This window comes from Capra hircus, chromosome 16 (assembly GCF_001704415.2).
Source record: "Capra hircus breed San Clemente chromosome 16, ASM170441v1, whole genome shotgun sequence".
In the NCBI taxonomy this organism is placed as follows: domain Eukaryota; kingdom Metazoa; phylum Chordata; class Mammalia; order Artiodactyla; family Bovidae; genus Capra; species Capra hircus.
Genome location: NC_030823.1, coordinates 60,168,477 through 60,183,182, shown reverse-complemented (window position 1 = coordinate 60,183,182; position 14,706 = coordinate 60,168,477). Strand labels below are relative to the sequence as shown.

At 37.7% G+C, this 14,706-nt stretch overlaps 1 protein-coding gene across 1 annotated transcript in view; it reads left to right on the top strand.

The window, feature by feature from the left end:
- Positions 1 to 14,706, top strand: part of ACBD6 (acyl-CoA binding domain containing 6) — a 205,584-nt gene that overhangs the window by 81,601 nt on the left and 109,277 nt on the right. Inside the window, exon 5 of the mRNA XM_005690940.2 lies at positions 3,254 to 3,359. Within this exon, the coding sequence (XP_005690997.1) occupies positions 3,254 to 3,359 (106 nt within the window). The remainder of the gene's footprint in view (positions 1 to 3,253; positions 3,360 to 14,706) is intronic.

Below are 14,706 nucleotides of genomic sequence, written 5' to 3'. Positions count from 1 at the left end.
TTCCATGAGTATGTGCCCTTACACTTCAAAAGAATGTCAAAGAAAGTGTGTGTGTGTTTTCATTCAGATAAATGCATTTCTTGTCAATTTTAGGAAATTTGGAGTAATCTCAAGAGAGTCTTGCTGTCTTGTGCTATGGATAATGTGGGACATTCTTGGGGGTATTCATGAAATAACTCATACTCATCTGTGGAGGATAGATATGATAATTTTATCACATTCAGCAGAGAAAAGGAGAAAGGTAACTGGTAAGCATCAAAAGAGAAGATAAAGTGAGAAGATGTAGAAGGGCACTAACATATTTTAAGGCTCTGCTATATTTGGTTTGCACATGTCATTTCATGTAAGTATAGAGGAAAATTTCCTGTGGAAGACTGCATTAACTGGGAAATACAGAGGGAAAAAGAATTAGATTTGTATATTGTACATAATCTTGGTGGGGGCAAGATACACAAAAATGTTGCTTCTGATGTTTCTCCATTTTGACCACTAGGTGGTGACATTGTATAAAGACAGCTTGGTTGCTGGCATGCTAGTCAAAACATGCATGACTTGATGTTAGATAACTCTATTTAAAAACCAAGCCCAAGAGTATCACTTAATTTTTTTAATTATTAGTCACTCAGCTTTGTAACACATTCATGGTGATTTTATTGACTTTCCCATTTTATATTTAATTTACATTGTGTACTCTACCCTGAAGTATTTTATAAATACTTCTATGTACCTAACATACTTAGTAATGATAAACTACAGTTGATAAGCAAGTATACAGATGAAAAAAATGCCCTGACCTACAAAAAATTCACATACCAAAACAAAATAATTGATATAAAGTATACATATTAAGAGACAGTGAGAATATATTAAGCAATAGAAACATGTTAAATAAGTTTGTATTTTATTTACTTTCTTACTGCTTATGGCATAGGTGTACATGCCCATTTAGGATTAAGGAAGAAGGGCCACCCAGAAGGTTTTCTCGTTTCTGAATAACCCTCCAGTATTACTGGGTAAGGGTAACCTATATCCCAAGGATCCTCCATACTTTCCTCTCTGTGCCCTACCACCAACTCCCCATTATTTTCTATTCAAAACAGTTGGTGAGAAGTGTATTTTTTATTATGACTTAAAATGGCACAGTACTTTATCTCACAGTTGAAGTTGCTGTTTATTGAATGAGAGGGGTCTCTGTTACTGTATTGAAGGAAACTAGGCCCCTTGTATCCCCAGGTCAGAATGCTGAATGCACTTTTTTCATAGAAAGTATTTTTTGTGATAGTTAAATATAGCTACAATAGTATTATATGAAGCCTTAATTTAAAAAAATCAGACTTATCCTTTTAGGAGTTTTGGTCTCAAGACTTCTCTCTTCCTACCCTCCCCCCCACCCCTGCCCAGAGTAAATGATCTGGAAAAGCATTTTCTCTTCTGCAAATGAACATTTTCAAGAGATCATACTTTTTTTTTTAAGCCTGATTTTTTCCTGGAGACTTAGCTCATTTTCTCTAGCTTGAGGTGGACTGTTTCTCCACTGTATTCTGATCGGCCTTTTTAAAGATCCAGCTTCACATTATGTTAATAGTGTATAGATTTGGGGAACTTCTCTGGTGGTCCAGCAGCTAAGACTCTGTACCGCCAATTCAGGGGGCCCAGGTTCCGTCCCTGGTGGGGAATCTAGATCCCACATGCTGCAGCGAAGAGTTTGCTTGCTGCAACTGGAAGATCCTGCATGCCACAACTAAAGATCAGAGATCACATATGCTGCAACTAAGACCCAGCGCAGCCAGATAAATAAATGAAAATAAATACAGTTTAAAACTGTATAGATTTTAATCATTTCAGCTATACTGCACATGTACTGAGCACAGAGTTCCTTGCTTACTCTTGTTATCTGTTATAAAGAGAATCTTGCCCAGTGCCTTGCATGTAGTAGGTTCTCAATTAAATACATCAACTGCATAAGGAAATCTTAGATGGTAAACACCACAGGGTTGTGGTATGAGTTAATTACCACTGACTGGGAAATAACTTTTTATAGGGTAAAAGTTATTGGCTTTTAAGATAGGAGACTGCCTATGGTCAGACACTTTAATTTCTGGTAAATGGAAGCTATGGCCTTACATTTATCAGAAATACTAGTTATAATTTTTGGAACTCAAATTGCATTCTTTTATGCCTGTTTGGAAAATTAAGCCCTCATTTTGGACAGTTTGACTATTAATATTCCAAATTACCGATCCTTTGAGGACCTCACTGAAACTACCGACCCGCCTGTTCCCCCTGCTCCATGCCAACACATTCATAAAAATGCATTATTCATTTGCACACATAATTCTGTATGCTGTTTTAGAGGACTCATAGACCTCATGTCAAGAACTTCTGCTTTCGATTCTGCAATAGATTACAGCTTACTAGTCGAAGATGTGGCTTGATATAATAGAAAAGTAGAAAAATGGACTGTCTACCAAATCAGGTGATCTGAGTGAGTTTTAGCTCTTATTCTGCCTTTGATAAGTGTGATGCTATTTGACAGGTCATATAATGTCTCCATGCCTGTTTCTTTATCTGTGAAGTGAAGCTGTCGGATAAGAGTAAGTGAATTAGTACACTGCCAAACTTAGAGTAGTACTGGGTGTATATATGCTTCCCAGTCTTTATTTGTATTATCTCATGAAGGATTTCTGAATTTTGTGATGCTGTAATTATCTTTCCCTTAAGAAAATTACTTTGGTGCGCATGTATGTGTATTCGTGTGTGTGTTGTGTGTGTGTGTTTGTGAATAATTTTTTAAAACTCGGATAGCAACCAACTTATTCTGTTTTTCTCTGATAGAAGTAGTAAGTTTGTTCCGATCCTTTGCTGCCTCTATACTGGCAATGGAAAGTGACCTTCCCACTGCAGTGCTACAGTTGAACATTCTGAGTCAGAGGATATATGTTCCTGTCAGTGTGTAAAAGCAACTGGGGAGAAAAAGAGCATTGAGAAAATCTACTCAAGATGTTTTATTAGTGTACTAGTGTAACTTGTTAAAGCAGATGAAGCTTTTCTCTATAATTATAGTCGCTAAGAACCTTAGTCTTTTCAGAGATTGGATGTAGTGTCTTACTGAAAATCCACTATTGTTCATGGAAAATTCTTTATAAGAACAGATTCCGCTGATGTTTACAGCAAACAGATTGTATTAAAAATATGTAACTTTTCTGTGTTACCTACTAAGACAAAAACTTTTTTTTTTTTTAACTCCAATTAGGGAAGAAGACAAAGACATATTTGATTACTGCAGGGAAAACAACATTGGCCATATAACCAAAGTCATCAAAACAAAAAACATGGATGTGAATATGAAAGATGAAGAGGTATGAAACAAGTATATTGTCCTTTGCCCAGTAACTATATTTCTAGAAAACTGTCAAAATCTTGGTCAGTCTAGTTATTTCAATGCAGGTCCACTATTTAAAGGGATCCTATACTAAATTATTTTGTAAAATACATTATTTATTGATTTGTTTCGTGAATAAAACTGTTCATATATTGAGCTTAAACTGTCCCTGAATTATAGTTGTTTAAAAAAAGAAGCAAAATTTGCTAATCACTTTGAATCATTTTTCTTTTTTTGAATCATTTTTGTCATTCTGTGATAATGCAGTAAAGATGATTGAAATGACCATCTTCAATCAAAGGTGGCAAGTGTTAGGAAGAAGACATGCGGTGATCGTAGATAATGTATAGAGTAGATAATTGACTTCTGTATTAAATGAGAGCTCTCTGTTCAGGTTAGCCTTTAATATTATCTCACTTTTGCTGCTGCTGCTGCTAAGTCGCTTCAGTCGTGTCCGACTCTGTGTGACCCCATAGACGGCAGCCCACCAGGCTCCCCCATCCCTGGGATTCTCCAGGCAAGAACACTGGAGTGGGTTGCCATTTCCTTCTCCAATGCATGAAAGTGAAAAGTGAAAGGGAAGTCGCTCAGTCGTGTCTGACTCTTCGCGACCCCATGGACCACAGCCCACTGGGCTCCTCTGTCCATGGGATTTTCCAGGCAAGAGTACTGGAGTGGGGTGCCTTCGCCTTCTCCATCTCTCTTTCAGGCAACATCTTTCCTGTAATATGTTTTCACAGACATCTGGAACTGAAAATGTAAGACTGTAATTCTACCGTAAAGGAGGACCAGTGATCCTGGTCCCATCTCTGTCTCCTCACTCTCTTAACAAAAGTTATGATCACAGCTTTTAGTTTCAGTTTTCTTCTTGAATCTCTATTGTATCAATGTTTTTATTATTGTTACAAATTATAGTATAATTATGTAATATAGTCAATTATAATATGGTTATAATGTAACTATATTATTCAGTTCAGTTCAGTCACTCAGTCGTGTCTGACTCTTTGTGACCCCATGAATCGCAGCACGCCAGGCCTCCCTGTCCATCACCAACTCCCACAGTTCACTCAGACTCATGTCCATTGAGTCAGTGATGCCATCCAGCCATCTCATCCTCTGTTGTCCCCTTCTCCTCCTGCCCCCAATCCCTCCCAGCATCAGAGTCTTTTCCAATGAGTCAACTCTTCGCATGAGGTGGCCAAAGTACTGGAGTTTCAGCTTTAGCATCATTCCTTCCGAAGAACACCCAGGGCTGATCTCCTTCAGAATGGGCTGGTTGGATCTCCTTGCAGTCCAAGGGACTCTCAAGAGTCTTCTCCAACACCACAGTTCAAAAGCATCAATTCTTTGGTGCTCAGCTTTCTTCACAGTCCAACTCTCTCATCCATGCTATATTATTATGACGATATAAATATTGTTTGCTGAGCTATGGACTGTACTATATGTATTAGTCAACTTTTGCTATAGCAAAAAAAGGAAACCTTCAGCAGCTAACAACATTTATTTATTGTTCATGTTTCAAAAGGCTTGGAGCCAGTTGTGACTCTGCTGGGTTCTACCAGCCTTGTTTGTGCTCAGTCCATCTTGATTTCCCCTGTTCTCGTTTGCGGTCTCATCCCAGCGGGTAGACCCTAGGTGGGGCAGACAGAACCAGATCCCACAAATACATTCAAAGCTTCCCTTGACTGTAGTGTGTGTCACGTCTCCCTGTTTTCCTTTGTCTAAAACAAGTCACAAGGCCAAGACCCAGGTCAGTGTAATAGGAAGTCTGCTCTGATTATAAGGAAGCAAGGCAAAGGTAAAAAGTGAGTGAGTGAATTATGTAATCATGAATAATGCAATCTACATTCCATGGTACAGCATTTTGTTTTTCTTAAATAGTGGGCTCTATTTGCTTTTATACTTTTCTTGGTCTTCTAAGTTCCTATTAACTCTTCCCTCAATTTGCCCAATAGAGGTCTTCTCATGCAGTCAATCCCATGTTTTTCCTTTTTTTTCCTTTAGGATATCCCTCTGGAACCTTCCTTCCTTCCTTCATCCTTCTTCATCTCTAGTCTGGACTGGTTGCTGTCTCAGCCTCTCGCACAGATGTCCTTCTAGCATTACGTTTTCCCACTGTCCTCGGAATCCTCTTCCCCTTTCTTCTGGATTTTTCTGTTTTCTGGACCTATGGTCTTCACCTTTTATTGTTTACTTCTGTTTTGTTGGAGTATCTCCTCCTGTAGCTTCCTCTTTTATTCATTTCCTGGTTTTGAGGGTGCATTTCCTTCAGTAGTTTCCTGGGAAAGGTAAATGTTTTGAGAACTTCCTTGTTGAAAATGTTTCTGTCAGAGCTCTTGACACATCCCACATGCTCAATAAAGATTTGATGAATTGTGAATTAATTGAATGACTGGATAAGCAGAAGCAGTATGTATAATGGTGACGAGCTGGACTACCTGGGGTCAAGACTAGTACTGTCACTTCCTGGCTGTATGACCTTTCGAGTTTATTCTGTCTCAGTTTTCTAGTGTGTAAAATGAGAATAGTACCTGTGTCAGAAATGTCATATTAAATGAGTTAATGTATATAAAGGACTTAGTACCTGAAACACATACACCAAGACATCAATAAATGTCTTAATTGTCCTTAGCGAATAATATGAATGAAGGATGATGATATAATGAAGAAATCACTTAATTCTTTTTTCTAAGACTTAAATTTTTTTTTAAGAGCAGAGCAGTTTTAGGTTTTGTAATAAACTTGAGAGGAAGGTATAGATGGTACACTTTTTTTAAAAACCAAGGATGTGCATTAATATATCATAATCACCCACAGTCCATAATTTACTTTAGGGCTCACTCTTGGTGCTGTACATCCTATGTATCTGGACAGATGTATAATGACATATTCATCATTACAGTATTGTACAGAGTCTTTTCATAACCCTAAAAATCCTACGTCTTGCCTATTTGTACCTCCTGCTCCCCTGGCAACCACTGATCTTTTTCTTGTCTCCACAGTTTAGCCTTTTCCAAAATGCCATATAGTTAGAATCATATGATATGTAGTATTTTCAGATTGGCTTCTTTCACTTAGTAATAATTTGAGTTTCCTCCATATCTTCTGATGGTTTGATAGCTCATTTTCTTTTCTGTTGTTCAGTCGCTCAGTTGTGTCCAACTCTTTGTGGCCCCATGGACTACAGCACTCCAGGCTCTCCTGTCTTTCACTATCCCATGAGTTTGCTCAAACTCATGTCCATTGAGTCGATGATGCTATTCAACCATCTCATCCTCTGTTGTCCCCTTTCTCCTGCCCTCAATCTTTCCCAGTGTTAGGGTCTTTTCTGTATGGGCTCTTAGCATCAGGTAGCCAGAGTATTGGGGCTTCAGCTTCAGCATCAGTCCTTCCAATGAATATTCAGAGTTGATTTCCTTTAGGATCGACTGGTTTGATCTCCTTGCAGTCCAAGGGTCTTTCAAGACTCTTCTCCAGCACCACAGTTTGAAAGCATCAGTTCTTCGGTGCTCAGCCTTCTCTATGGTCCAACTCTCACATCTGTACGTGACTACTGCAGAAACCATAGCTTTGACTGTATGGACCTTTGTCAGCAAAGTGAGGTCTCTGCTTTCTAATACACTGTCTAGGTTTGTCATAGCTTTTCTTCCAAGAAGCAGGCGTCCTTTAACATCATGGTTGCAGTCACTGTCCGCAGAGATTTTGGAACCCAAGAAAATTAAGTCTGTCACTGTTTCCATTTTTCCCCATCTGTTTGCCATGAGGTGATGGGACTGGATGCCCTGATCTTCGTTTTTTGAATGTTGAGTTTTAAGCCAGTTTTTTCACTCTCCTCTTCCACCTTCATTAAGAGGTTCTTTAGTTCTTCTTCACTTTCTGCCATTAGAGTGGTGTCATCTGCATATCCAAGGTTATTGGTATGTCTCCTGGCAGTCTTGATTCCAGCTTGAGCTTCTTCCAGCCTAACATTTCACATGATATACTCTGCATATAAGTTAAATAAACAGCATGACAATATATAATTTTGATGTACTCCTTTCTCAATTTTGAATCTGTTCGTTGTTCCATCTCCAGTTCTAACTGTTGCTTCTTGACCAGAATACAGGTTTCTCAGGACGGGGGTAGGTAAGTTAAGGTAGGTAATTCTCTTTAAGAATTTTCCACAGTGTGTTGTGATCCACACAGTCAAAGGCTTTAGCGTAGTCAGTGAAGCAGAAGGAGATGTTTTCTGTAATTCCCTTGCTTTTTCTATGATCCAGTGGTTGTTGACAATTTGACCTCTGGTTACTCTGCCTTTTCTAAATCCAGCTTGTTTATCTGGAAGTTTTCAATTCATCTACTGTTGAAGCCTAGCTTGAAGGATTTTGAGCAAGACCTTGCTAGCATGTGAAATAAGTACAATTGTGCAGCAGTCTGAACATTTTTTTGTCATTGCCTTTCTTTGGGATTGGAGTGAAAACTGACCTTTTCCAGTCCGGTGGCCACTGCTGAGTTTTCCAAATTTGCTGGCATATTGAGTGCAGCACGTTCACAGCATCGTCTTTTAGGATTTGAAATAGCTAGGCTGGAATTCCATCACCTCCACTAACTTTGTCTGTAGTAATGCTTCTTAAGGCCCACTTGACTTCACATTCCACTGGCTTTAGGTGAGTGATCACACCATTGTGATTATCTGGGTCATTAAGACCTTCTTTGTATAGTTCTGTGTATTCTTGCCACCTCTTCTTAATATTTTCTGCCTCTGTTAGGTCCATACCATTTCTGCCCTTTATTGTGACCATCTTTGCATGAAATGTTCCCTTGGTATCCCTAATTTTCTTGAAGGGGTCTCTAGTCTTTCCCATTCTGTTATTTTCCTCTATTTCCGTACATTGTTCACTTAAGAAGGCTTTCTTATCTCTCCTTGCTGTTCTTTGGAACTCTGCATTCAGATGGGTGTATCTTTCTTTTTCTCCTTTGCCTTCAGCTTCTCTTCTTTTCTCAGCTATTTGTAAGGCCTCCTCAGACAACCATTTTGCCTTTTTGCATTTCTTTTTCTTGGGGATGGTCTTGATCACCACCTCCTTTAAAATGTTACTAACCTCTGTCCATAGTTCTTCAGGCACTCTATCAGGTCTAATCCCTTGAATCTACTTGTCGCTTCCACCACACAATCCTAAAGGATTTGATTTAGGTCATATCTGAATGGTGTAGTGGTTTTCCCTACTTTATTCAATTTAAGTCTGAATTTTGCAATAAAGAGTTATGATCTAAGCCAAAGGCAGCTTCCAGTCTTGTTTTTGCTGACTGTATAGAGCTTCTCCATCATCAGTTCCAAAGAATATAATCAATCTGATTTCTGTATTGACATTTCCTTTGGCATCCAAGAATATTCCATTGTCTAGATTTTCCACAATTTATTTATCCGTTCACTTCCTGAAGGACTGTCCTTGGCTGCCTCTGAGTTTTGGTAGTTATGAATAAAGCTGCTTTAAATAGCCATGTGCAGATTTTGTGTGGACCTAAGTTTTTAGTACCTTTGGGTAAATAAGGAGAAGTATGAATTCTAGATCATATTGTAAGAGTATATTTAGTTTTATAAGAAACCCATCAAATTTTCTTCCAAAATGTCTGTACCATCTTGTATTCCTACCATCCATGAATGAGGTTCTTTTGTTAGGTACATAGAGTTAAGAATTTTTACGTCTTGGAGAACTGACCTCTTTATCATTATCTAATGCCATTCTTTATCACATATAACTTTCTTTACTTTAAGTTTGCTCTGACTAAAATTAATATAGCTACCCTGCTTTCTTGTGTGTTAGCATGGTAGTGAACATTTACTTTATATTTGTTTGCATATTTAAAGTAGGTTTTTTTAATAGCATATTGTTGGGTTGGGTTTTTGATCCATTTTGACAATCTGTCTTTTAATTGATACATGTAGGCCACTGACATTCAGAGTGATTACTGATAGAGTTGGATTAATATTTACCACATTGGTTACTGTTTTCGGTATTTGCCCTTTTTCTTTGTTTCTGTTTTTGTCTTCCTCTCTTTTCTTGCTATTTGTGAGTGAGCATTTAATATGATTCCGTTTTCTTTCCCCTCTTAGCATATCAGTTATGCTTTTTCTAACCTTTTATAGTGGTTGCCCTAGAGTTTGCAATATACATTTATAACTAACCCAAGTCCACTTTCAAATAACATGATACCATTTCATGGGTAATGTGACTGCCTTATAAAAACAAAATATTCCTAATTTCTCCCTCCTGTCTCTTGTATCACTATTGTCGCTCATTTCATTTATATAAAAGCATACGTAGGCGTATGTACATGCATACAGTGTGTGCCTGTGTATATATTGGTATGCATATAAGATATGATATGTAAGCTTGTATAATCAAATACACTGTTGCTACTATTTTGAACAAACTGTTAAATCAGTTGAGAATAAGTTTTTATTGAATCTTCACTATTCCTTCTCTGATGCTCTTTCTTTATGTAGATCCAGTTTCGAACCTACATTGTTTTCATTCTCTAATAAATTTCTCTCAATATTTCTGGCAAGGCAGGTCTACTGGCAACAGATTTCTTCAGTATTTGTTCGAGACAGTCTTTATTTCTCCTTCACTTTCGAAGGATGATTTCTCAGGATACAGAATTGTAGGTTAGCAGGGGTTTTTCCTCAACACTTTAAATGTCACTCCACTCTTCTTGCGTGCATGGTTTCAGAAGAGAAATCTGATGTCATTCTTATCTTTGTTTTCTCTATAAGCAATGTATTTTTTTTCCTTTGGCTTCCTTCAGGATTTTTCTTTATCTGTGATTTTCTGTAGTTTGAAAATGATATGCATAGTTTGTGAAGTATTTATCTTGCTTGGTGTTCTCTGAGCTTCCTGGATCTGTGGCTTGGCGTCTGGCATTAATTTGAGGCTTAGTAATTGTTTCAGGTATTTCTTGCGTGCCTTTCTCTGTTTCTCCTTCTGGTATCCCCAGCTGTGCACGTTACAGCTTTTGCATTCGTCCCACAGCCCTTGGATATTCTGTTCTGTTTTTTCTTATTGTTGTTTCCTGTCTTTGTTCTCTTTGCTTTTAAGTTTTCAAGGATTCTACTGATACATCTTCTAGCTCAGAGATTCTTTCTTCAGCCATTTCTGGTATACCAATAAGCCTGTCACAGGCATTTTTAATTTCTGTTGCAATGGGTTTGTTTTTTTTTAATCTCTAGCATTTCCTTATGGTTCTTTATTCGGATTTCCACTTCTCTGCTTACATTGTCCATCCGTTCTTTTTCTTTTTTTAGATGGTTATCTACTTGGTTGCCTTGGGTCGTAATTGTGGCACACAGGATCTTCTCTGCATTATTCAGGATCTTTTGTTGCAGTGCAGGGACTCTTTAATTGTGGCACAGGGCCTTAGTTCCTCCGCAGCAAGTGGTATCTTGGTTTCCCGACCAGAGATCGGGAAGCCACGTTCTCTGAATTGCAGGGTGGATTCTTAACCACCAGACCCCCAGGGAAGTCCCTGTCCATCTGTTCTTGCATGCTGCCAGCTTTACATATTAGAGCCCTTAGCATATTAATCATTGTTGTTTGAAATTATCCACCTGGTAATTCCAACATCTCTGCCCTGTTTCATTCTGATGCTTATTCTGTCTCTTCAGATGGTGGATTTTTTTGCCTTGTGGTTTGCCATGTAATTTTTATTGATAGCTGGATGTGATATACCAGATAAAAGGAACTGCTATAAATAGGCCCTTAGTAATGTGTTGGTACGAAAAACTGACTTATTTGAACAGACCCTGATGCTGGGAAAGATTGAAGACGGGAGGAGAAAGGGACAACAGAGGATGAGATGGTTGGATGACATCACCAATTCAATGGACATGAGTTTGAGTAAGCTACAGGAGTTGGTGATGGGCAGGGAGGCCTGGCGTGCTGCAGTCCATGGGGTCACGAAGAGTCGGACATGACTGAGTGACTGAATGGAACTGACTGGCTGTTGGTGAGGGGCTGGGGACAGAAAGTGTCCTGTGGTCCTACCATTCAGTCTCAGTTCTGTAGTGAGCCTGCGTCTCTGAACAGGGACTCTCACAACTGTTTCTCTCTCTCCTTTTTTTAATCCCTCTTTGAATGGGACAGAATGGCTAGAGTGGACTGGAGGTGGCTATTTCCCTTCCCCCAGGTCAGTTAGACTCTGACAATACCCCTACAGGTTAGGTGTTGGTTAACCTTCCCTCTAAAGGCAGGCCTTTTCAGGGTCTGTTTCAGAATGGATCATTTCCCTTTCCCCTACCCGAAGCATGAGGGTATGTTTCTCTGACATTTATTGTCAGAGAACCTGGGCATGCTCCTGAAGGTAAATCTCACATTATTGGGGGATGTGTGTTTGGAGGAGCTGAGTAGATGCCTTTGGAGTTTTAACCCTCAGAGTTGTCTGCACTGAGCCTCCGGCAGTTTGTCACTCATAGCCAGGTGTTCCTACCTGGACTGGCTCCCCGGGTGGTTTCCACTTGTAAGGCTGTGCTCCAGGCTGTTGGGCTCACCTCTCTCTCTCTAGTCTCAGGGGCAGTGGTTTCCCCTGAGACTCTCGTCTCTTATGGATCCAAGAAGAATCGTTGATTTTTCAGTCTCTTCAGCTTTTTGTTTGTTGTTAAGGTGGAGGGGCAACTTCCTAGCTCTTTATATGTGGAACTGGAAACCAGAAGTCCACTTAACTTTTCAAGGTCACTTTTTAACTGGAAATGATTGTGTGTGTGCTATGTGATCCCTATTAGAATTTACATCTTTCAAATAAGACTCTTTTATACAGTGTGGGTTACAGTTTACAGAGTACTTTCACCACGTTCGCAACTCTGTAAGGTACTTCCATTATTTTTTATCATGTTATCTTCACAACAGCTCTGAAAGGTTATCCTTATTTTTCAGACAAGAACTGCTTCGGATATGTACACATTACGTTACTTGTTCAAATACATACAACTGCTGAGTCTGAAAGAGTGAAATGTAGTTCTGAGAGAGTGTTCTTTTCACCACTGGATTTAAGAAGGATAATCAGTTTCCAGTCAGCCCTGCTAGTGTTATGCTCTGACTTGCAACACTTTCTTTTATAAAATAGTTAAATTCACATGTGACCTCTGCAGAGATCATTGGACAGCAGTAATAGGGATCAAATAAATGTCTAGAACACAAATGGCTTACTAAACAACGCCGTTTTTTATGTGTGAAAATGAAAGAAAGCCTTGTAAAATGCCTTGCTTCCCTCATTTAGTGACTTTGATACAGTACAGTTTCCCAGGTCTTCCAGCTTGTCACCCATGCAGCTACCTTCACCCCCAGCCTGCCAGAACATTGTGTTTCCATGAACAGATGAAGTGCTTACACATTCATAGACTGAGACACCCTGAATTCAGTTGGGTTCTCTCATTGCTCCAAGCAGATTTCTGCCCTTTCAGCCATGACAACTCAGGCTGGGCTTTGAATACTAATGGCAAGCCCTTTTATTATTAATCAGGGATTTGTATGAATTAATTTTAGAACATGAGGGAAATGGGAGCTTAAAATTAGAATCAAACTTAACATCCTAAATGAAATAAAGGGTCCTGTTTCATGACATTTAAAGCTCTAGCAAATGAAACAACTTTGTAAGCTTTGATCGTGGATTAAAAGTGTATAATCTTAAAGTTAACTTTCTAGCTAAATACTTAACCTCTTTATCAGAAAAAAGTCATTTCCCTACTATAATAAGTTGGGTAACAATTAAAATTTCGAAAGGACATTTAGTTCTTCTGGTGTTTGTCTGTCTAATATTTGAACTTGAGATATTTCACTACTGATTGCCTAAGATTCTGTGGGATGGTGTATGACTTTATTTAAAATGCCCACCTGGCAGATTCACCCCAATTTCAGTCTTTCCCTAAGATGATTAAAAATTACATTTATTGCACTTAAAATGTGAATTCAAGTGAATCTGTGAGCACATAAAGAAATTTAATAATAGTCATAATATGATAAGCTATATTTGTACCCCATATATTGAAATAAATATTATTGCCTAAAATGCTTAGATTTGCATCTATAGCTATCATAGCACATGAACATATATAAATTGCTTTTTAAGTAAAATATTGCTATTTTATAATGAAGTTATTTTATTATGTATAAGTATAGTTCCTGGTATGTGTCATTTAAGTTGTAATTGCTGCTAATATATTATTAGTAAGTTATACATTTCTAATTTGAGAAAATTATCTAGTACGTAGTGTTTCCTACTGATATGGTAGTTAGGACATTGTTTCTATTTTAGGTAAAAGAAAAAGTTTTGTAGTTATACTTACTTTTCAGGACACTGTATATCAGATGTTTCACGTTCCAAGTTTATAGCATCATAGTGTTATGTGTACTCATTTTTATTTATATTATAACTTTTATTAAAGTTTTTAATGATTTGCAGAAATGTTTGAAAACTGCAGCATAGGTAATATGAAGAGAAATGTAAGAGCTTTTAAATTTTTTAAATGGTGCTTCAATTTTTATTTTTGTCATATTAATATAACTCTTCACACGTGCCACATATTTACAGGTTTTTCAAGAAAATATCTTGGCTGATTTAAATAATTTGTAAAGTATACTTGTTATGAACAGAATATTTCTTATCAATTCAGGCACATTTTATGTCTGCACTACTCTTGTTATACACATTGTTTCTTAGATCAGTGTCATATCAGCAGATGCTAAATACATGCTTATTAGTGTGTATTTTAAACTTTTATATTAATTTAAACTTGTTAAATGTAGCAGTGTAATAATATTTGGACAAATTAGATGACATCATTCCAATGTATCTATCATCAGTACCCCCCGAAGCATTTATACAATTTATTGGTTTCCTGTAGATTTCTTATCTAATGTGCTCCCCAAATTCCTCTTTTATTGAGCTGCTTCTTTAGTTCTTTCTTTTCTGTCATTTTGGAGGTATGATTTTATACCATTTTCCATATACTTATAAGTTCTTTCAAATACTTTGAAGAAGGTCACCTTTCTCTTGACTGTTCCTTTCTTGGTTTGTTTTAAATTTGTGGCTCATGTCAGAATACAATTTACTTGCTTTTGGCTTGAGAAACTGATGCAAAATCTGGCAAAACCTGACATTATTAACCTAACAAAGAAGCAAAAGGTCTAAGAGGCAGAGTCAGTGAACTGAGGATAAATTTATGCTTTTATTTAAGAAAGGAAGTAAAAGCGTATCCTCTTAAATAATTTTCTACACTTGAGTGTATGTTATTTTGGTTGTGTAGTTGATTAACATTAATTTGAAGGAACTCTTTATTTGCGCTAATAATT